General features: G+C 41.0%; 1 protein-coding gene across 27 annotated transcripts in view; it reads left to right on the top strand.

The window, feature by feature from the left end:
- Kalrn (kalirin RhoGEF kinase) overlaps positions 1–25,044 on the top strand; it is a 626,048-nt gene that overhangs the window by 426,362 nt on the left and 174,642 nt on the right. For 6 of the 27 annotated variants that reach the window (XM_078044090.1, XM_078044089.1, XM_078044087.1 and 3 more), the window contains exon 34: positions 18,979–20,409. The exons of the other annotated variants lie outside the window; for them this stretch is intronic. In XM_078044090.1, the coding sequence (XP_077900216.1) occupies positions 18,979–19,041 (63 nt within the window). In that variant the 3' untranslated portion in view covers positions 19,042–20,409. Of the gene's footprint in view, positions 1–18,978; positions 20,410–25,044 lie in introns of those variants that run through there. 27 annotated transcript variants of the gene reach the window in all.

Below are 25,044 nucleotides of genomic sequence, written 5' to 3'. Positions count from 1 at the left end.
TCAAGTAAGCCTGAGTAGTGAAGTGGCAGAAAGAAGAATCTTGTTGTTTAATGTGTTGCCTGCCAAGTAATTTCTAGCTAATGGTAGAAAAGTGACCATATGCACAGTGATGTGCCCACTGCATATATTTAGGGTAAACATGATGGAAACATTCAATAAATGTTTATTGAATTAAACATTACAAACCCATTCTATTAGGAATACTCTTCATCCAAAAATCACTATGAGTTTCTAACATGTCCAGGCTGGCTGGAGAGAGAAAAATTGGAGTGAAGTTGAGTTGCAGGTACTATTCTCTGCAAAAATTGAAAGAGAAAGAACACTGCTGAAACATCCCAGGGCTAGTGTGCAATTTATATGAGGAACTTCAGTGTAAAGCCAATGTGACCTAAGATATAGTGTGGCCAATAATACCAATGTGCTAAAAGGAGCAGGGAATTTCCTGGAGAAGCCTGAAAATTTGAGGAGCTAACTCAACAGTTTTTAAACTCTGAATTGTCAAATTAATGTACTGGGTCATGACCGAAATTTTGCTTTATTGATTGGGAAAGGAGGCTCAGTCAGTGATGGTAAGGGCCCAAATAAGGGAAAAGTCAGAAGATTCTTAACAGTGTCACTGCTACTTTGATAACAGACTGCTACATGATATCTGTGATAAGGGATGAGGCAGCCTAGTGATAGGAGCCTTCTGAGAAGAGAAGTCCCATAGAGCCTCACCTGGTTCATCAGAAGTTGACAGTCCCTGTACCCCTATACTGGGAACACATAATAGGACACTAGATGCAAGGATGGGAGTCAGAGAAAGGTCCCTGTCCCTGTATTAATGTATTGGTGAGGATGTAGTCCCTATGTTGGTGCACTGGTGAGGGCCTACCTCCTGAATTGGTACATTGGTAAGGTCTTAGCTCCTCCTGTATTGGTGAATCAGTGAGGGTGTACCCTGGTGTTGGTGCATTAATGATGACATAGTCTCTGTGTTGATGCATTGGTGAAGCCCTAACTCCTATGCTTGTACAATGGTGAGGACCTCACTATTGTTTTGCTACATTTGTAAGTGCCTTGCTCCTCCTATGTTGGTGCATTGGTGAGGGCCTAGCTCCCATGTTGGTGCATTAATGAAGATGTAGCCCCTTGTTGGTGCAGGTCTAGCCCCTGCTTTAGCATATTCCCACCTCTTCCTTCATGTACTTTGTTGAGGCCTGATTTACTCTGTGGTAGGGGCTACTCTTCCTGCTGGGAGTTCTGTAGTGAGTGAGACAAAGCTCTACCAGCCTGTAGCTTACATTGTTGTAGGTAGGAAAGGAAAGTATCAGAAAAAAAAAAATATATTGCATTACTAGTCTCCTGCTAATTGCATTGGAGATAAAAAGCCTTCTTGGTTTTTTAAATTAAATATAAGAAATTATTTTCCCTAAGGGATTTCCCCTGCCCCCATGGATAGAGGACAGATCACTAAGGAAAAGTTGGAATCTCTTCATTTAAATGAATTCATAAATAGGAAAACATAGCCCCAGAGAACACAGATGGAGATACTCCAAGGAAGCATCTAAGTTCAATTCATTAAAAGCGGAGACTGCAACCAAGATTCCTGCAAACATGATATATTGAAGTGTGCTAGGGAAGGGGCAGGGTCTAGGAGCAAAGGCAAATAAATATGCATGTGGTTTCAGCTGGGGGGCGGGGGCAGCCCAGTCTGATCCCTCCTGGGACCCAAGGGCAGGAATCACACAGACTTTGCCCTACCTAAGGCAAGAGACCTGGACTTTCATGTCAGCTGTGAGCTATGGGCCCCCAACAGGCACAAAGAGCTGAGGTGTAGCTGCACTGGCAGGAAAGGGGAACTGGGCCGGGTGTCAGAACTGCTGCCGGGAGAAAGATGATATAGTAGAAAGGGAATGGATTTTGAGATCAGGTCTGGATTCAACCCCAACCAGTTGCAAAACCTTAAGAGGTCACTTCATCATTTTTGCCTGAGTCTCCTCATCTGTATGATGAAGATATGATTTCTCCATCCTGGGGTTTTGGGGTTTCTCCCCTCCACACATTTCCAATACTAGGGATTGAAACCAGGCATGCTGTACCACAGAGCTACATCCTCAGTCTTTTTTATTTTGTTTTGAGACAGGATCTTGCTAAGTTGCCAAGGCTGACCTTGAACTTGGAATTTTCCCCCCTCAGCCTCCAGAGTAGCTGGGATTACATGAGTGCCCCACTGCATCTGGCACCTTCCCCAGGCTTTGAAGGAGTAGTTGAGATTCTGTCTAGATGAATATCTGGGACACAGGTCCTGTATGGGTCTCTGTCTGGGTAGTCACAAGGCACTTCTGTGCAAGACAATAGGCAGTGTGTTCCCTAGAGTTTTAAGGGGCCACAGGTTACTGTGTTTGCCACTGAAGAAAAAGCAAAACATGTGGAAATATGGAGACTCAGAAGCACTGGAACTAATAAAAATCTAGTTCATACTAAGCAATATTTTTCTCTTGTCAAATTCTTAAGAACCATCAAGATGACCAACCCAAATTAGAACTTTGCCATAGTGAGGGTGTGTCCTATTCTGCTGTGCTCCCTACACTGTCCCACCACTTGCAGATGACTAGCACTTAAAGGCACTTGAGGGCCTCAAGGAATTCTGGGTCTTCAGGAAGGATCTGCAGCATTTCTGTTGCTCTGCCTCTTAACTCAGTAGGCCTGCAGGCTCATAAACTATTTCTAGATAAGGAGAGATTATGGTGCCTCCCTTTAGGAACAAAGTACTCCCTAACCCTTAAATAAATACCTGGGAAGACTGTACAATTACACTTCCTTTTACCAGGGCTTAGAATGGCCATATCTGAACAACATAATCTTAATTCTCTGCCACACCCCATACCTTATAGTATATTGTATTATAATTGCCATATAAATTTTAGGCAGAAGGATTCCAATTTTTCTCAACATCTTAGTAGTCACTCCAAAGTAAGAAAAATGCCATTTCTACAATTTAAGTCCAGTTTGGTTTTTTTTTCCTTTATTAATAATTCAAGTCCAGGACTGGATTTGAAAGTGATTTTTTTTCCCTAGTACAGTTTCTTTATTACCCTTATCAGCAATGGGCAGGTGGCTGGAGGAGGGAAGGTGGCAACAGTAGGCAACATAAGCAGAGGAACCCAGGGTCTTGGGGACACTTGAAGCCTCCCTCTCTTCTGCTCTGTCACTTCCCCAAGACACAACTCCATTCTTTCCAGAGTGAAGTTCAGCACAGCCTAAGTGCGAAGCTTTAGAGATCCATTGATGAAGTGTGAGGACTTGAGGTCATAGGTTCTCCTCTAAATCAAAAGCTTCTCACATCCATGACTGGCTTCCAGCTGTTGCACACCACTGATGGGTATGAGCTACACTTGACTGAAAAATACAACTTAGGTCGCAGGGCAGAACCTCTCATAATGGTGTTATTTTACTTAATATTCTCATTTATATTCTGTAGCTTGCAAACTTCCCTCGGGAAACCCTTCTGTAAAATTACCAATCTTCTGAAAAAGCAAGTAAATTTCATAGAATACAGCAACCTGTGAGTAGTTTGACTGATACAGGCAGGCTGCAAACCAGGAAAGTGCCCTCATGCCACTCAGGGCACTTCGGCCTCCATAAAATTTCTTTGTTCCAGGTGGCGGCATTGCACAAGTACAAAAAGCAGAAATAGGGAAACTGGAAGCGGAGATTTACTAGTAGATTAGATGGATGTGTGGAAAAGCTTTGAGGGTGATGGGAGGCCAGATTCAACTCAAGGGGACTTTGGAATTTGGAATCATAGAATCTTAGGGAGGAAAGAAAGTGCAGAGATCATCTGGCCCTCCTCCTTGGGCCTTTTTAAAAAGAACAAAGTTACTTGCTTAGAATAACAAAACTAGTTAATGGCCTAAGACTCTAACACAAGTCAGTCTCCCGTCTGTTAAATCAGATAGCTCAGCTTTCCCTTGTATCAGAAAACAAACACTATCTTACCCGTTTCTCCAACTGCCCCTGCACCACCCCACCCAGCCCCAGGGAATGCACAGTAACCCAGAGTAAATTACTACGTGGTTCAATAGTCCAGTCCAGTGTCTCTGGGTCTGTCATGTGGCAAGTGTCAGTACTTATCACAGACTCCTGGCTACCAGTACTAGCGACTCACGTCATGGCCTTGGTGGGAGTGTGATTCTGCCCCAAACAGAATCTTCTGGTCTCCCAGGCAGATTCCTGTTGGGCTCCAGAGCTTGGCAGAGAGCACAGAGGGGATGCTGCAAGGCTGATCCCTGCCTGGGAGCTGTCTGGGTGGAGTGAGTTCCCAGTACCAGCTCAGCCCTGCTGGAACCCTGCAGCAGTTGAAATTCTATTTTATTGTTAAATTTTGGATAGAAGGACAAAGCAAATCTGAGAAAAAGCCAAGATGTTAAAGTGGATTAGCTGGCGACAATCCAGGGCAAACAAGACCCAAGTGAGTACTCCTTCAGTCCAACACATTCTGCTGGAGACAAGAGAGGTGGCATGGATGGAAGGAGGCAGAGGTGGAGAGTGAGGTTGCAACTTGCAGGGGAAGGGTTGCTGTGGAATATTCTGTGCAGAATATTCTTGCATCTTATCTACCCTTTTCTCCTTTGGCATTATTTAGAGAAAAAAGTTATTTACGCAAAGGACAAAATAACTAAATCAACCTTGTCAAAGTTAACAGTAGGTGGAGCAGACTGGGAAATTATGTTCTTCAAAAGTTATGTTCCTAGAGGACTAGAAATGATGTTAGGAATATGGTATCTGGAGGTAAGCTCTTCCAGCAGGGATGAACATTAGCTTTTCTTTTTTTTTTTTTAAGAAATTTTGCTAGGCAGCAACCTTTGGAGCCAAAGCAGCCTAGAATGGATGGGGCAAGCAGATAGTGGCTTTGAAGCCGTGTTTCTGTTGAAGCTGGAGCTCCCTTTTTGGGGATGTGCTGTGGCATAAAATGACACATGTTATCTGAGGCCATGATGTAGTGTACCAGGGAAAGCCTATTGGGCTGACAAGTGGAGAAATACTATCCTGATTCTTGACCTTGAGCTTTCATTGAAAATTCTTGCTTAGGTTTAGTGTCAATTCTCTGTTTTCAAAGGCTTCTGCCAGCCTGTCTGCCATTACCAATGTGGTAGATGGCTAATGAGAGTAGGTGGATTTAAGGGTATGTGGCTTTAGAGTGAGATGATGTGATCCTGTTGTGGAAAGCAGAACTTTGCCAAGAAAAACAAATTTGAATGTCTTCTATTGTGGCTTCCTACAAGAGACACAGTGAGGGCATAATTTTTGGCTCAGGACCTCTTCTAGGAGCAGTAAGCAGCGGGTGCCAGATAAGAAGGACAGTTGCTGCTGGTAGCTCTTTTTTTAAAATGAGAAAACTGTGGGAAGGAGTTGCAGAACTAGACGTATGAGGCCAATTACAGATGTTTACTCCTATTTTCAATCGATTTTCTCCGGCCCCACTGCCAGTCGGTCTTTTACCGCTCCTCCTGCCTGTTCCCTGTGGTTATGTTGGAGCAGTCATTTCTTTGAACCAGGATTGCTAGTTTTCCGTCCATTCTTAGGGGCTTAAAGTTGAGTCTTACGAATTCAGAATGTTCCTATATTGTTTTGTTTTTTAAATCATCTATTTGGTTCTATCTGAAATTGCTAATTGCAGACATATACATACTGACTAGAATTTCAGGATCACGGTTCCTCCATTCTACCTGGCCCCTGTTGATAATGACCATGGGCTGCTTTGTGAAAACTCTCATCTACATTGCTTTCTTCCCTGCAAAGGATTTTAAACCTTTTTGAACTTTGGGATGTACTGGGTGGGGAGGAGGTTCTGTATGCCTATATCCTGACTCCTGCAAGCTTTGTCCTTTTAGCTGCACCAGGGGCTTTGACAGTTTCACTCTGCTGGTGCTTACTCACAGATGGAGACCAGATTGACTCAGTGACTCAGTGTCACCTGGGGCTCAAGGGGGCAAGAGGTGTTTGTGGGGTGGGTAATGGAAATGTTCTGTACATGCTTCGTGGCAGATATGAGCGATAGGCATTCTCAAAACCCATAGCATGAAGAGTGAATTTTAAGGCATGCAGTGATTTGCTGCAGGAGACTGGGAGATGGGTGGGATGCTGAATGTGAAGATTCATCCAGTACAGGAGCCAGCTGCAATGGATGTGTGTGATCATGATAGTGAAATTCATTGTTTTCTTTTCCTTAATATTTTTATGTGTGTTTTTTACGTCACTTAATTCATCAACTCCTACTAACTGCCATGTACTATTCTAGATACAGAGGATGTGGCTGTGGGGGAAAAAATAAGCAAATCACCTTAGTTGCTTGCTTAGAGCTTTCTCTGCTGTGCTGATGTTAGCCCAGATATGCTCAATTTTGAGACATTGGGAATTCAAAAAAGGAGAAATAGGAAAGTTCTTCTAAAAACAAAACAACAGAATATTCAGGGATTCATAGTTTATCATAGGGAGATACTTAAAAATCATGCAATATAAAATCTGCAATGCATGTTATCCCATCTGACCTCCCCAACCCTCTTTACCTTTCTCCACCCACTGTAAGAACAGTTCGAATTTTTGATGTCTCTTTTCACACAGCCTGTTAAAAGGGAATCTTTATTGCATTATTGAAAAAAATTATTGAAAACTCCTAAAAAGAAAGATTTTTAGGTTAGGTTCTCTAACATTTAAATTTAGGATAAACTGTGAACAGGAACATGGAATCCAAACCACTAATTGTGTTATTTAGAGAACAAACTACTAGGAATTACCACTAACACATCAGCAAGGAGGAAACACTATCAATAGAAAATAATTGAATTAGTTGGAGAACAGGACATTATTTCAAATATATTGGTACATTGGATTCATTTTTTATTCAACAAAATGTGAGTGTCCACTAATGACCAGATAGGTACTATTGAGATTCTAAATGTATAGAAACAATCTCTGTCCTTGTCTTCGGTTCCTATCGAAGTATCTTGTATGAGATAACAGAGTGGCTACCTTCGTGTCACATGTATTTATAAAATTAGACAGTTGTACTTTCTTTATGAAAGTTGCTGTGCTAGGCGGCAGAAAAGTTACAAAGATGAGTGTGTCAGAGGAGATAGTACTTACCACACAAAACACTACATTTGGTATCAGAAGGATGCCTGCTTTGAAAGATGAATTGAGCATGGGAACCAGGGAAGACTTGCACCAGAAGTGAAATTTGAAGTTGGCCTTGAAGTTTATCTTCCTTTCCTCTCTTTTCCTTTGTATCAATTTTGGCCCCAAAATAATTATTCTAATCATGGACAGTGTGTAAAAGAGCAGTGCCATTGATATATGTTTATAAAAAGAAGTAATTTTTTTTTAAAAAAAAGCGAATTGTTAGCTCTATATGAGAACTATTCAGAAATTCCTTCTGCATTATTACCAGAATCTTTCTTTGGTGGGGGATACTGGGAATTTAACCCAGAGCAGGCACTTTACCACTGAGCTATATCTCAAGCCCTTTTTGAGAAAAGCTGCTTAGGGCCTTGCTAAATTACTGAGGCTGACCTCAAACTCATATCCTCCTATTTCAGCCTTCCAAGTCTCTGGGATTACAGGCATGTGCCACCATACCTGGTTATCCAAAATCTCATACTTTCTCATGCTTGTCTAATTAAACCTGTTTTCCTTAATTATATTAATTCAAGGTTTTCAAAAATGAATTTTGAATCAATAATACATATGCGCAGTACAAAATGTAGATATTCTTCTGAAGATAATCTTTAAAAATATAAAGGCTCACATACTCATTTATTTTTTTAAAAATTGGAAACAAGCAGTAGTATACAATAAGTACTCCTTTTTATTTTTTTCCTTGTAACAAATCCGTGCAGTCGTTTCATGGCAGGATTTGAAGCTGCTTCATTCTTTTTTTTTATTGCTACATAATCCCCAACTGACAGTACACGTATTTATCTTCTACTTGTGAGTAGAAGGGATTTTCTAATCTGTTGCTATTAATAATAAGGCTGTGCTTAATATCCTTATACAGATATTGTTTATTTACACTGTGAGTGTATTAACAGGATAATAATTTCCCATAAATAGACTTACTTCAAATTTTTGAGTAATATGTCAAATAACTCTCTTCAACTATGATATAAATTTATACCCCCCAGTGTATATGTACCAGTTTCCCCCAAAACTTGTAATTTAATCTGTCAATGTTTTTTAATTTTTTCAATCTGATGTCAGATCCTTTAAAAATAAGTCTTAATTTTTGCTCTTGTATATCTTAATTAACTTCCAATATTACAACTGTATTATTTTCTATCATTTTTATTGGAATGTGCAATATCAAATCTGCACTGTTACCTAAATAAGAGTCATGGGCTGGTCTTATTAACATTTAGAAACTTATTTCTATGGATACAATGTATTCCTAATTAGAAATAACTGATAGATTAAACCTGAAAATGTTTTCAAAATGTTCTGGCGGGCAGTGACACACACCTATAATCTCAGTGGTTCAGGAGACTGGGGTAAGAGGATCACAAGTTTGAGGCTAGCCTCAACAACTTATAGAGATCCTATCTCAAAATTTAGGAAAAAAAAAAGTAAAAAGGACTGGGCATGTAGCTCAGTGGTAAAGCACCCCTGGATTCAATCTTCAGTAACCCCCCCCAAAAAAAATGTTTTCACAATGTTGTATATGAACATGCAAACAAAACTCCATAATTTAGTGGATTACAAACTGTAAAGTAAGCATGCGTATAACAACCATTCAGGCCATGAAATCATGTACTATCTGCCGTCCATAATCCCCCACGCCATCCCTGGTCACAGCCCAGAGTTCCCTAGAAGTAACGTTCTCATAACATTCATAATGTCCTTACTTTATAATTTGTTTCCTAAATAAGTGTCCCTAAACAATATAGTTTCAATGTGGCTGTTTTTACTGACTAGACTGGCACCATGGTTATTCTATTGTGTCTTGCTTCTCTTTCTAAACAGTTGTTTTTATAGGATTCATCCATGCTGATGTGTAGGGCAGTTCATTTTCCTTATTGTATCTATTGTATGAAATAAAATATCAAGATGTATTAATCCATACTGTGCACAGAATGAGGCCATTGTGAAAATGTTGCAATGGACATTCTTGTATGTGTGTGTGTGTGTGTGTGTGTGTGTGTGTGTGTGTGTGTGTATCCCTGTGCATGTGTAGTTTCTCTGGGGTATAAAACTAGGAATGAAGTTGCTAGGTGACAGGATGTATAAGGATATCTTTAGCTTTCCTAGGTGGTGTCAATTATTTTTTTTAAAGTACTGCTACCATATGTACACTCCTGACAGTATGGATACAATTTTCCATCTGCATCCTTACAAGTACTTGATATTGTTAGACTTCAAATTTTTGGTAAATCTGGTAAGTAAGTAATAATACCAGCTTCTGGTTTTAATTTGCATTTCTCTAATTACTAATTGAGTCAAACACCTTTTCATAGCCATATTGGGCCCTTGGGTTCTCTTTCATAATGTCCCTGCCCACATCTTTGACCTAAGTATCTAGTGGGTTGTTTGGTGCTTTTTTTTTTTTCATGCTTTTTTAATTCACTGCTAGAAGGCTGAAACATAGCTCAATGTCACAGTACTTGCCTAGAATGTGTGAGACCCTGGGTTTGATCTGCAGCATCACAAAAAAATAAAAATTAAAAATAAAAAACTAAATAAATAGAAATATAAAAATGCTATAATATAGTAAGGATTAATTCCCTTCTAAGCACTCATATCTTCAAGACATTAGCCCTTTATTTCCTATTCATGTAAATATCTGTTCTCACCATGTGACTGGTCTTTTCATTGTCTGTTTTGCATCTTGATAAACATATGATTTTATTTTTGAAGGTAATACATTGGTAAGTTAGAGACTTATGTGATGTGACATATGAATGGTTTCTTATATTTAGTATTTTAAAATATAGTATAGAAAAGTGTAGCAACATGAAGACAATATATAATGCAGGTTTCTGTCAATTTCTAAGGATACCTCTGTTTTAATGAAAGAATAAGAACTAGCTGACTTTTTTTTCATGGTATTGGAGATCAAACAAGGGCCTTGTGCATGCTAAGCAAGTGCTCTACCACTAAGCTATAACCCCAGTTCGAAAGTAGTTGATTTTTAAAAAAATGTATTTGTTACATTTTGCTCTGTTCATTATGTGACATATATTAGAGTTAAATTAATAAAATGTGATAGAAAAAAGATGACAAATACATTGGTTTTGTCACTTAGCTCTCTGACAAACAGATCCAAGACCTAGGAAGAAGGTCTTTACATAGTTTGCTAAACACCTGTACCCACAAGAAAACCTATCAAATCTTCATGCTATGCACAGTCCTTATAATCCTGATCCTCTAAGTTCCTCAGCCTTCGAGAGAATTAGAAGAGGAGAAAGTCACTTCTATGTAAGCACACTTATTGTCATGAAGGCTAAGCCATTGACAGTAAGAGGGATGCAGAAAAGTTATGAAAGCAAGAGCTGACAGAGGAGTTAAAAATTCCAACACATCTCCTGCAGCTGTTTCTCCATGGTACCTATCACCATTGCAAACTATGTAAGTATCTGTGTGTTATGTGCCTTCTCCACCAGACTTTAAGTCCAGAAACTTGTCTGCCTCACACCTGTTGCATCCCCAAATCTATCATAGTGCTGACTCGTAGAAGGTACTTGATAAATATTTGTTAAATTAATAAATGAAGAACAAGCAAACACAAGGTAAAATGTTTGGCATTGTGGGCAAAAGAGATCTAGAAATGGAGACTGACTATAATTATGAAAATCAAAGCTCTTGGTTTGGGAAGATCAGAGATGGCTCAGCCTTGAACTTTACTAATTGGAGGTAGCATTGATGTTGGCAGTGGGAGGAAGATCAAACCGTATAGGTAAGGCAAGGAGAAAGGAAAATATCAAATAAGTGTGAAGCCTGGAGTCTGTGTGGTTGTTTGTGGGTATGAATGATTGGTTAGGTCAGCTCATGGCAGAAGTCAGGTGTCATCAGAGGAATTTAGACTTGACTCAGTAGCACCCAAGAAGCACTAGGCTTGTTTTAGCATAATGGTCAAAGAGTTACTTCTACCATCCCCGTGACTCATCAGTGTATTTTTTTTTCTCTCATTCTTTCTCTAGACTCAGAAGGAGTCCAGTCCACAACATTCTGAAGCTTACTTTGTACCTATCTGTGGTACTTGGTTCCTTACCTCTCCTCTTTCTCATACAGTCAGGCACTTCCTTTTCCTCTCCCATCTAACATGAAAGTGTTACCTCATGCTCCCAATGAGAACTGCACTTGAACTTGGGCTCTTGATTCTTATTTCTTTAGATCTTCCCCAGTTGTTTTTGTCACTTTGCTTTGAAAGTCCATGACAGAAATTCCAAGACTCTTTCTCTGAATTGACTTTACCCTGAGTGACACTTTCATTTTCATTCATTCTCCACATTTTTCTGCATACCTCCTACAAGCCACGTACTGTTCCAGGGTGAAGATGCAACAGTGAGACAAAACAGGTGGGTCCCAACCCTTACGAACACTGCATTTTTGTGAAGAACAAGAAAGCCAACAAACAAATGTAGGGCCAGAGTGCAACATAGTGAGCACTGCTCTTACTATTACTGCTGGACATTTCAGATTTGATGCCTTGCTTTTCCTCAGTCTCAGAAGCAGAAAATAGTTTCCTTTTCTTTCAAACCAGTAACTTGATATGACTTCTCTATTTGGGGCAGAAGCAACATCATTTTCCCAGATACCCAGTTTTACACTATGGATGCATTTTTGGCCTAGTCTCTAATAGCCAGTCTGTTGCCACATCCTGGGAGTGATTCCATGAGACTTTCTGTCAGACCACCCTGAGTAGACCTTCTTTAGCCTACCTTCTTTCTCTCTGGGGTTTTGCCGCTCCATTTTATCTTTTCTATTAACACCAAATTCATCTTCCTAGAACATTTTTTCCACTATCTCATGGGTCTGCTGAAAGCCTTCAGTGTTACCCTTACTTAGGATAAAGTTCAGCCCCATCTCCAAAGATGTTTCTGTAATTTTCCCTCCTACATATGGTCTTTGAGGGAGCTTTATGTGTTGTGCACAGTTTAACATGCCTGCATTTGAGTGAACCATATGAAACTTTCACTTTGTGGATCCAAAATGGTTGGATATGGGCAATTTATAAGTTTCAGCCTAACTTCACTTATCAATTAATTATGTCTGTCTCCCATGTTACATTGTGAGTTCCTTGGCAGGTATGTCTTAGCATAATTGATGCCTGTATCTTTACTGTCTACCACAGAATCCAAAACACTAGTAAAGGATGGCAGTGGGTACCCCTGTTCCAGTTGCCCTCACTCCTACTGCTGCCACCTCCTGCACTACATATGACCTTGCCTACTCATATCCAGCCACCTTCACTGCCAACTGACTTATACCTCCTTTCTTTCTGGAAATGCTCATTACTTTTCCACATTAATGCACACCCCTACTACTACTGAGCCTCCTTTATCATTATTGCCCCTCCCTTCTCAGAAATCAAATATATCCTTTCATATTTGAGGCACATATATGTTTTACTTTATGTTTTCACATTTAGTAACACAAAGTATCTCTTAATAATAAATCAAGCCCTCTCTTTTCCTGGCCCTTGCCTTTCTCCCTGGGATCCAATACCCTAATTCTAACTGTCTGGAGCGTGCTGCACTTGGACAACCAGTTGCATTCTGCCCAATGGAACTGAAACTAGCGCCAGCACTGTCACACACCATCCCCATGATCCACGTCCTCCCCTGTATGCCCTCACGTCTCTTCTTTGCTCTCTACCCTTTTCCTTGAGTAACTTTCCATCAGTTACACATCCCTCAGCCACCTGCTTCATATTTTTATGTGATAGGTAGTGGTGCCAGGAGCTTCAAGAGGAGAAACATGTCTCCCAAACCACAGTAGCACTTTCTAGGACTTGGCATCTCCTGAGAATCCAGCCCCTTCTCTCTGGTCAGGCCTCCCCCTTGTCCCTTACTATCTGCAAATCCCTCCTTTTGTATATGTCTTCTGGCATATGTGTGATGATCTTCACTAAAACATCATGAATTCTCAACTCATCATCTCCTTTATCTCCAAACTTATACTGCTTTACCATGTCTCCAAAATTATTTATCTATCCTGATCAGTTTCTAGCCTCAGGCAGGATGTGGCTGGAACACATCTTCACATTGGAATGATTGCTGGAGTCCCCTCAGTGCTTTGTGATACAGTAGCTTCTTCCAGTTCCCTGTTGTCTCCCATGGATGAGCTTTAGTTCTAGCTCCCAAATTATGAGATCCATGAAGACAAGGTTCATATTTGGTACCTTGTGTTATCTGCAGCATAGAGATAGACTTAGGTACTTAATAGTAAGTTCTTACATAATGATTTTTTGAATGACATGTTTTATATGTGTATCTTCTACTTGATTATACTTATGGATTTATGTATGTCTTTAAATGTATTTCCCATGTAGTCTCTAACAAGTATTCATCAGTGTGGTTTGGAAGGAGGGTATTTTGATTTCCCCTGGCCACTAGGCCCATGATCTTATAAACTAACTAGTAGTGTACTCCAAAAGTTCATGCCTATGGCTAGCACAAGTGAAGAGCTTACCTGATTTCTTGACTGGACTTGCTTTTCTACTTATGTGGTGATCTTTTTCTCTTATTATGAAAGACTAATCTTGCTGTTAAACATGAAAGGGGAATATATATGTGCACATACATGTGTATTTGTGCTTACATGTGAATACTCACATATGTTTGTACAAATGTTTATATGCATATGTGTATATATGAAGGAAATACTCTGAAATGTAAATTCTGATTATTTCTGGTCAGTGACTTTTTCTAATTCTCTAAAATAAGATATATTACTTTTATGAGAGGCTGGGGCTGTGACTCAGTGGTAAAGCACTTGCCTAGCATGTGTGAGGCTATGGGTTTATTTCTTAGCACCACATATTAATTAATTAAAGGCATATTGACAACTAAAAATTTTTTTAAAAGATATATTACTTTTATGAACAATAACAACAAAAAACCCTAATAGATGCATTTCTTTAAAAGATAACAAAGGAGAAAATTATTAGATGGTTACTGATGTCTACTCTCTGCATGAACCAAGGTTTCCTTCCTGGGGAACAGGGTGATTCACTTCTCCTCAGATTGGAGAAAATGACCAGAGATTTGGCTTGTAGGATGGGTCAAGGTTTTAAGCTGAGAAACTGTTTGGTGATGAAGGTCAGGAGCCTTGAGCTCTGAAAGAAAAGAGAAGGGAAATCCAGGAGATGGGGGCAAGGGTGGGGGCTGTGGCAGTGGGAAGGGCCCATAATGCTTCAGGATCTTTGTCTGAGCTCAGCTGTTTGGAGATGTATGGGAAAGGTGAGAGGACATCTGAAAAGCACTTTCAAGTTTATGAAGAGATATTATAAAAAGATATGCCATGGGATATCTGATTCTAGCCCCAGTTAGTCCAGAAAAGGGAGTTTGCAGAGTGACCTGGGTAGGGACATTGGAGCCTAGGTCAGGAGGCACAGAGGACCTTGGTAGGGAACTCAGTTACCACCCGCTAGGCAGGAGGGTTTCCAGTAGGAGGCAGCTCATTGTGAGGCCAAGACATCCCTCCCCACCCCTTCCTCCTCAACCCAGCCTAAGGACAGAGGGAATGCTTTTCAATAAAGAGGCTGTTTCTAACCTTTCAAATTTGGAACAAAAAAGTTACATGGAACAAATATTTTCAAGGATATCTCTCCCATGCTGCATAGGTCCAGAGATCTTCAGAGGGTTCCCTGAGCAGAGGGAGAAATGGAAAGGGAAAAACAAGGAGACTGAATATTACTGGCTGAGGCTGCTTTCTTGAGGGATATTGTGGAGGTGGGAGTGCCTTGCCTGTTGCTGGAGAGCAGCTTAATGGGGTGATGTCTCTCTGCACCCCTCTGAGGCCTTCCTATTTCTCACTGAGCTGCTCAGCCTGTCACTCCTTACCCTCCCCTTCCTCACAGGAAGCAGGATGAAGAGCCCTGGGCAGGGAGGGCCGGGGGTGTCAGGGTGAGCAGCAGTCATGTCTAGATCCCAAAGGAGAACTTCAGGCAGAGCAGGATGCATGAAAGAACAAACAGCCAGTCAAAACCATCAGTCCTTGGACGAGCTGATCTGAAAATGTTTCACAGTGTCGATGTCTTCTCTTTATGCTTCGTTCAATATTTCTGCTTCCGTGTATCTCGTTTTTAATTCTGATCAAGGAGACATTCCCATCTGGGCTCTGGTTAGAGGTGGAGATGTTTGGAGATGTAGATATTAACTCTAAGCCAGTTAATATAGTATTTGCAGAGTTCTTTGTGTGTAATAGAGGAACATAGAGCATACAAAGTCCCCACCAAAGACAAACTCCCCTCCCCAGCTAAAGGGAGAGATACAGTCCTTTCCCTGAAAAGTCACTGGTGAAATTGGGCAGGCAGAAAGAACACACGGGCTTCCTGCAGGAGCCATCCAGAGAATGCTTGACAGCAGCTGCCTTTCTGACTGAACCCCTAACGTGAGGCTGACATTTTGCATTTGCTCTCGATCCTCCCAACAATTCTTCAAGGTAGGTATCATTTTCCTCATTTTGCAGATGGCAGATTTTATGGGATATTGTACCTCATAGAGGTGAATAACTTACCCAGGGTCACACAACCAGAAGATGCAGAGCTGGACTTGAGCCCTGGTGTTACTAAGGTCTTCTATCCTCACTGCCTTCCACCAGCGAAGCCCTATAAAGAACACCATTGTATCAATCAGGCAGAAACATACAGTGTAACATTTTTGGCCCAAATAGTATAAATTCTCTCATTTTCCCCACCTGAATGAAACATTCCTAAATTTAAAAACCAAGACCAGCCCATGTCCTGTGTATATGTATCAGTTGTTCACTGTCTTTTGTGCCTGGGGAGCAAGAGGAGTCAGGGATTTAGCGGAGGCTGCTTATCATTACTTAGCCATAGGAGTAGCAGTTCAGGCACATCCCTGCCTCAGTGGTTTCCTCTATGAGAATGAAATATTGGAAACAGTCAACCGAAGAGCCACTTAAAAGTCTGTTGCAAAGTAGCTGCCTCAAATTCTTTGTGGAACAAAAAAGAGTATAACTCTATCACATAATAAATATGTTCCTGATTTGTGACTAATTTTAACTTGCTGGACCTCTAATGGTGTCTCCCATACACCCGGTGACTGCAGACCATCTCTATACAGTTTAGGAAGTTCTGTTATAAGAAGCTATTGATAGGACAGGGCCTACAATATGTTAAGTAAAAGTAGGGGGAAATGGGGGAGTCTCAAAAAAGCTCCCCCAAAAGAATGCTGAGATCTGGTTAATAAAAGCCACTATCTTATAAAGTGGTCCTCCTTGATTCTTACCCCTTGTGAAAATGCCAAAGATGAGTGCTTCTGGGCAGCTTGTGCTGAGTTATATATGCAAAAACCAGGTTTTCTGTGGGTGGAGTAGCTGGGACAAAGGTGTCTGCACCGAATTCCAAACCAGGTGACCCTTAGAATTACCAAGAAAATATTTCAAAAAGCTGATCCCAGGCCTTATGCTGTCCTACAAAACAAAGCCAATATAGAGTGATTGAATGTGTGAATTCTAAACTGAGAGCTGTTTTCTAAATAAGAAAGATCATTGGAAAGTTTTTTTTAAAAAAAAAGTAATTGTCTCTTTTTCACATTTCTACTTAAACTTCTACAAGTTCTACCAGTTAAAGTTTTTCTACCAGTTCCTTGCCTTAAGCCAGATTTTTAAAGTCATCTCAATGAGGTTATGAATGGCTGTCATTTTTAAAGTTAAAAGCTATGCATTGGTATTAACTATTATTTTAAAGTACCAGCTTTGTAAATACATATGTGCTTTTTCAGGTTTTTAAGGAACAAATTTTCAGTTTACCTAAATGGGGGTATTTCTTGAGTGTTTCATACATCAACCATCATTAGATTGCATGTGCACAGAGACAATCACAACTTGAGGTTTCAAAGGATATAAGAAATATTCTATAAAACCTAACGAATATGAATAATAAAGTGACTCAAATCACTTTGAGTTAGGTCCTAAGGCATCAGGAAGATCTTTATGTGATGGATACTTTTAAAGACCTTTAGAATCAACCATTATACAGATGCACAAAGGTTTAGCAGATGGATTCTCCTTTAGAAGAGGTAACATACAGCAGAGGTTAAGGACAGTTTTAAAGTCAATCAAATCTCAATTCAGATCCCACTACCCTCCCAATGCACTTGCCATTTGTGTGATCCTGGGCAGGAACTCTCTAGGTCCCAGCCTGCAAAATGGTTGTAAAGCAGATGATGTGAAATGATACATGTATACACTCAGCACTTTGCCTGGCACATGGTAAGCACTCAGTAAATGTTCAACTACTAAGAAGACAAAAATATTTTTTAAATTTTCTCTTTCAGAATTTTAATTACTATATGAAAAGCAGACTATCATTCAATATTTATAAAACTATTAAATTCTGACATTCACATAAATTCTACAGATATTACAGCACATTTATAAACTAACCTGGGAATGACAGCAAATTATGGTATAAGGGATAGTGAATGCCACCTCCCATGTTCATGTTAGTGTGACATTTGCAAAGGAAAATATGGTTTAAAATTGTGAAGCCCTTTTCCCCCTAGTGTAAGTGACCTCAGTGGGCACACAAGTCCCTTGGCCATGAGTTACGTCACACATTTATGTGTACAACTCCTGGCTTTCTTCAGAATCTCATCTCCCTTCTGAGCCCTAAGTTTCCCCTACCTTTCTCAAATCTCAGGGTAACTACAATTCCACTTGATGCTGAAGTGTTTTCTCTAATATAATGAACAGTTTTTGCCTGGATGGAGTTCTTACTGGGAGAATTTCAAATTGATTTTCTCATTTCTATATAGCAAATATGATAGCATTGAGCCCCAGTCAAATATGATAGAGCTGAGCCTTGGTCAAATATGAAATCATACTCCAATTTATTCTGAACTTTTCTCTTGGCTAAGAGCCATTACTATTTAGAATATTTCTCTCCTTCAGTGGTACTAGAAGTTGACTTTCTTTGACGGGTCATTTTTGCAGAGAAACATTCATTCTGTAGAAGGCTCAGTAGAGATGGTGTAAACCACTCTGGAACATGGAAGTAAAATCTCTAGTATAGTGTCCCCACTTGCTCACCTGCCCACTCAATAATTCACTCCCTCATCCAGCTTGTAGTCTTCCCAAACTAACCACCTGTCATAGAAAAAATTATAGATTGCCACATGTCATGGGCCCTAGCCACATTTGAAACCATGAATTATAAGTCCATTACTGCTATATATATCTACTACATCTATGGGTCAACTTTTCTGTTTCTTTCCTCCAATTGAAAATTATACCAAGACTTGTTGGCAGGGCATAGGGCCCTAAGAGAGTTTAAACAAGAAAACTTAGTAAAAAGGGTATGAAAATAAACACTACTGATCACTACGTCTAGGGTTCTTCTTTAACATATTCCTATTTATACTATTCCTTGCTCTACTCCCACTTGTGTGTCTGGGATGTTGGAAAGCCACTGCAGGACTGGTCTACAGGGATCTAAGTGTTGAAAGCGTATAGATTTGAATTCTGACAAAGTTAGCAAAAGTGGCCAACCAGTGATCCTCAGCTGGATCCTGGGCCTGGTTGGCTTCTGAACATTCAGACCAAGGAATGACTTATATAGTACTCTGCTTCCTCCATGTCCTCTTTGGAAAGAATGATTGGGTGTATCCAGCTTGCATTGTGTGCACTGAGTTACTAGAAATACACAGGTTTCATTGATGATTTAACTCTGTTTTCTATAAAGGGCTATGGGATCTCATGCAGATTTTTGCAAAGTTATATGCAAATCACAGAGCCCAGCCCTTTTCTTAACAGGATGGCAACCTTGTTCCTCGGTGGCACCTGGGACCTGGAGATCCTTTCTCCACTTACGTTTAGCGCGCAGCCTGGGACTTGTCCCTGCAGCTCACCGGGTTAGCCGTGGCGCCGTTGGGACCTCCCACCAAGAACTCCAATCACCCACCTCTCTTGAGACTGCTCTGGCAGGGCTGGTGTGGGGTGCAGCCTTTGCTCAGAGGGCAACAAGATCCAAGCAAAATCTGCCCACCTGGGCCATGGGGTCACCCTTCGGGCTTCCCTGCTTCTCTACTGGGTGCAATTTGAGGTTGCTGAGCTTCTCTCCAAATCCTAAAATGGTGGGGCAGTAGGGACCTGTGAGAGGCCCCATGGCCCAATGCCCTTCCCCAACTCCCACTCTGACCACCAGGTACCCCCAGGTCCTTGCTGCCCAAGGTCTGCAGCATGAATGGACAGATTAGCTAGAGGGACACACTTGTCTCTGGAGTTTTTCTCTAGGTGGAACTCTTCTATGAACAGTGGCTCCCAATTTGGTAAAACATCATTCTAATCTAGCTTGCCTCCCCCATGTCATGAGAACAAGGGAGGAAGCGGAGATGGTTCTTGGGAGACAAGGCAGGGTTTAACTATAGCCTTTCCCAAATGTTGCCAGCAGCCACTTCCCCAACCAGATTCCTACTTGCTTCAACATCCCCAGGTTTGGTCATGTTTTCTGGCTCCTCCGTCCCTCGCTCCCTTCTGAGGGCTCTAGGGCAGAGTCCACCCTCCAGCCTTCATTTTCTTCAGGATACCTGTTTGGGGGGTGGGTGGGAAGTGTGAGAAGATGTAAATGAAACAAAATGGCCACATGTTAATAATCGTCAAAACTAGACGATGGGTTCATGATACCATTCTTCCCACTTTTGTATGTGTTTGCAATTTTTCATAATAAAAATTTTTTTAAAGTCTTCCATGACACTCAAGAGAGAGAACCCCAACCCCTAACAGAGTTTCACAGAAACCCCACACCAAGCCAAGAGGCAGAGATGAGTTCATTTCATATATATACACTCATTTTATAACCTTTTTTTTAAGGCCCACTGCTTTATTTTCAATAGACTAAATCTTGTTTCTAAGAGGTCCTGAAGTTGGGCTCCCTTCCCAGCTGGGTGATGGGGGAGGGCAGGGTAAAGGGTCCTTAAAAGTTTACACTTCATGTATCTCACAATCTTATTGTGAGGCTGTGACTTGTTCAGTGTTCTGAACTTTGCGAAGGATACGTGCTCTCAATGCAAAGTGTTATTCTCTGGAATTGCACCTGGCTCAGGAAAGGATTGTCTTTGTACTTGAATATAAATCCAATGGAGAACCTTAACACGGGCATTTGCATGACCGAGAATTGCTGCTGTCTTTTTTTTTCCCCCGTATGTCACTTTCTTGAATGTGTTCTAATAAAATGATTCTAAAGCAGGCTCTTGATATACAGTGATTTATAAAATACTTTCTATTGAGTGCTGAGGCCTTTAATCTCTGCCAAGAATCTACCCCATCCCACTTTCCGGAAAGATCTGTCAAGCTGGGGACAGATGCATTGAGCATGTGTCTGGCATGATGGCGGCACCACTGCAATCGCAGTCACTAATAAGGATCATATCAACCACAGTGATTTTGTCTTCCAGTTGCCTAGCAACAGAATTTGTTTTCCAGAATAAAGATGATCATATGTAGATGAGTGTGGGGTGGGGGACAGGGAAGCCAAGGGGGTAGGGCAGGAACTGGAGTAGAATTCACTCTGCCAGGGAGGCAGAGAGGAAGCAAGGTTTGAGGAGAGTCAGGCAGCCAGAAAGAGAGGGCCAAACTCAAATTTGTTCTGTGCAGTGATAGGTTTTAGCACCTTCAAATAATTATGAATTTTTGTTTTCAAAATTGGATCTTTTTGATATCAAGCCATTGCAAGTTTACAAATCTCATTAGTCAAACTGACATATTTCCAAAAGTAGATATTTTGAGAAGCACTTTGACCCCAATCCATATATCCCTTCAGCCAAGACCCACAAGGGAACTCCCATGAGCTAAGAAACTCAGGTCAATTCTTTGGTAAAGAAGGTGTTATTAGAAACCTTGTGGCCTGAAGATTTCATAAATGTAGGATGGAACACGGAACCAGACATGGAGGCTTCCATTTCCAAAGCACCTTTCTCACGCCAGATGCTAGGAAGGCACTTGATAAACTCCTCCTATTTTTCACAACTGTCCAAAAAGGCAGGTGGTGTTGTCTTCATTTTCCAAATGAAGAGGCTGAGAGAAGTAAATAACTTGAAGCTAGAATATAGCAGATCACATCTGTCATCCTCAAATTCATGCTTTTCCAAACCACCAGTCTGGTGGCCCAGGTGCCCAGGCTTGCCCTTGCACACCTCCCACCACTGTCCATATCAGTGAGCTATGCAGCTTCTCTGTGCCCTCAGGGGGCAGACCAGCCTCCTGCTCTTCCCTGTGTGAGTGAAGAGCTTTTTCAGGCTGAGATCTTTGCAACATACATCCCCATACCGTGGACTTTGTTGCAAAGAGCACAGCCTGATGAGGCTGAAATCACCAGTTGGTTCCATAGGGATTTGTTTGCTCAGCATGTATTCATCAAATGCTGGGAATTTTGAAGTAAATGAGCCAACAGACCCTGTTCTCATGGAGCTTACCAGTAAAGGAGACAGACATTAATCAAGTAACACACAAATTAATATATAATAACAATTGGAAGGGATCTTGAGATCTTTGAGATGAAGTTGAGATCCAGAGATACTATTTGCTCAAGCAGTATGCCTAAAATCATATGGCTATAGGCTACCCCTTGACCCCAGCCAATATATCAATCAATCAAGACACTATCCCTGCTTGTAGCAAAACCAAGAGAGTACATTTTGAAATGATAAACAGTACAGTAAACTAAATCCCCGAGGATGATACTGACCAAAGACTTGTTTGCAGACTTATCTCAGAGCCCAAAGCAGGAAAAGAGAGAAAGGCAAGGTTCCCCTGTTAAGTGACATTGCTTGTTAAGGAGGCATACAGGTGCTTTAGTGTTTTGGTCCAACCCCAGTATTTTCCCATCTTCCAGATCCAGCAGTTGCTCATTCTCATTAATTCAACAAATATGTATTGAGTGCATACTCAATGCCAGGACACAGTTCTCAGAGCTAGGGACACAGCAGTGAACAAGACACAATGTCCTCAGGGAGCATATCTTCTTGCTTGAAGAAACAGACAATAAATAGAGTAAATAAGTAAATCACACAGCATATTAGAAGGGGATAAATGCTGCAAAGAAAAATAAGGAAGAAAGGTGGGGCGTGTTAGAGTTCAGGATGCATTTTTAAGTAAAGGCAGTTAGGAGAAAGACCTGAGAAAATGATGTACTGAGTCATCTTTATATATACAACATATACACATAAAAATGCATACCTATATGTATTATGTATAATATGTGAATGAATCTATTATAAATATATTCCCTTTTATAAGTGTGACAGTGAATTTAACATGGTTTAGCATGTCACTTTGAGACCAGCTCTAAATTGCCTGCTGTATAGTGTGATTTGAGAAGTCCCCAAGCCAACTCCTATGGCACGTCCCAGTGCCCAATTTCTACCTTTCATTTTTCTCCTCTGGGATACAGCAGTGGTTCCTTAAGGTGGATATACATCAGAATCGACTAGAGAGCTTGTCAAAACATATTGTTGGGCCTCACTCCATAGTTTGCAATTCATCAGGACTGGGTTGGACACACAGATTTACATTTCTAACAAATTCACAGGTAATACTGAGTCTGCTGGTTCAGGGACCACACTTTGAGAAAGACTAAGTAATTATAACTAGAAAGTTCCTGTTAAAATGAAACTATCACATGAGAAAGAATGTGCTCATTGATTGGGATGCATAGACATTATCGAAGTAGCTGTTCTCAAAAAGCAGAATCCTCAAGGAATGGAACAAATTTTTTAATAGAATAAGTTTCAAAAGCCACAGCCCAAGACTCCAAGTATTGAGGAGTTCAGGCCAGAAAAGGAAGTGCTGAGAGTGTGTCATTGCTCATCTGCCAACGCTTTGCATTTTTATAACTGAATACTTTCACAAGCCCTCTGCCTACTACCTCCCAACCAGTTAAACTATTAGGTAGACAGAACAGATGTCATGATTACATTTCACAGATAAGAGGGTTGACATGCAAAGGGACTATGTGGCCTCCCTTGGGCTATCAAGTATAAGAACCATAGTCTCCTCCCCCTAGTCCAGTGTTCTGCCTCCCTTAGTCCTCTTCATAACCAGCAACAGCATTGTCCTGGGGCATCAACCCTGGGTCATTAAGATCCAGAACATATATTCATATTTTGCCTTTTGTTCTGTTCAGAACCCCACTTGCCACAAGTAAGGTATCCATGACCATGGGAAGTTTCAGCCTGGCATGAGTTTCCTCTGCCAAAAACACATTTTTCCTCTTCTCCTACCGGGTATTATACAGAGAAAATGCTAAAGCATTTTATTATTAACCCAAGCTAGAACTAATCATTATCAAAGCAAACCTGCTGGGGGAAAAGCACACATAATACTTTCCCAAGTCAAAGAGAAATGGCATTTTGATTACATGTACCATTACTTCCATTCCATTAGTAGAGATAATTGAAAGTTTTCTGTTTCACTGAAGGCACACAGCAAAATGAGAGTCAATTTTGTTAAATCTGATGGCTGATAAATCACATTCTCACGTATTAAAATCTATCATTCTCTCCCCTTTTTCCTCCAAAAAGGAAGCAAAGGATAAAATCCCGGTACTTTGCCTTCTGGTCATTTTCTCCACTTTTGCACTGACTGGTGGTGAGAGAGTGGAGTGTCCCATTGAATCTCACATACGATGACCCTGTGGGTCACGAGGAGATGTCTCTCTTTAACTTCCATATGGCCTTTGACCATCCAGGAGCCCAAGGTTTTAGAAGTTTAATTCCTAGAATTTCCCTCATCTGTCCCCCAGCTCACTGATATTCTTACATCTTCTTCCTCCCATATGGCCACTGGGACCACTCATTTATTCAGTAACCATTTATTAAGCACTTATTATATATCATACCCCATGAGAGCCACTAAACAGCCTACAAAAATGGGTTAGAGATGATCCTATCCTCAAAGAACAGAGCATATGATAGAGTCACTCTCTAAATCCCATAGAATAATCAACAGTCAGGTATATTCTAGATGAGGGTGATAGTCCCACGGGAGCTGCTTGCTACTTTCATTCTCTGTACTCACAGTATGCCCAACTGAGAATAATCGATGAGTTATTTCAGCTTTAACATAGAGACACCAGTTGGAAAGAAAATATGCTGGGGGAGAGAAAGGTGGGGTGAGGAAGGAACACTAGCCTGGAGCTGTGGGCACCTGCAGAGAGTTGTGTCAGCAGCCCACGAGTGCGGTAAGCAGGGAACAGTCTAGGACTTACCATCTGCTGTAGTTATTCCACACAGGGCCTCGGAGAGTTGAATATATATGGGTCACAGAGCTTGGTGATTAGAAACTCCATATTGATGAAAGATCCAGTGTGAATGTGTGTTTGCTGGGCTTTAGCCTCCAAAATGTGCTGGGGAAACAAGCATTCCTTTTAAAAAATATTTCTTGCCAGCTGTGGCACAGGGACTGAGCGTGTCAGAAAACAGGTTGGGCTGGAGGAGAGCGCGTGAAATGCAGAGGAGTGAACTAGGGCAGGAGGTGCCAGCGTGTCCATGGAGGGGTCTCAGACCATCATCCAAGAACAGGGGCAGATTTGTGTGTGCACGTGTGGTATGTGTACACAACTACATGTGCACAGGAGAGGCATCAAAAAGAGTTACTGAAGAAGTAAGTCCTTTAGATCCATTCCAAATTCATAATCTAGCCAAGTTTAGAAAACTCAGTGTGCAACCAGAAGTGAAGGGTAAGGTTATCATTCTGGTGAGCACTAACATCTCTTCCTTCTGTTGATATTGGGCCATATGAATGTAGCTGCTTTCATGGTCTCAGAAGCTCAAAGGCCTGCCTGGCCTCTGACACTGCTCTTCTTTAGACTGGGCTTTATGACCA

The sequence above is a fragment of the Ictidomys tridecemlineatus genome, chromosome 3, assembly GCF_052094955.1.
Source record: "Ictidomys tridecemlineatus isolate mIctTri1 chromosome 3, mIctTri1.hap1, whole genome shotgun sequence".
NCBI lineage: Eukaryota > Metazoa > Chordata > Mammalia > Rodentia > Sciuridae > Ictidomys > Ictidomys tridecemlineatus.
This window is presented reverse-complemented; position numbering and strand designations above follow the sequence as displayed.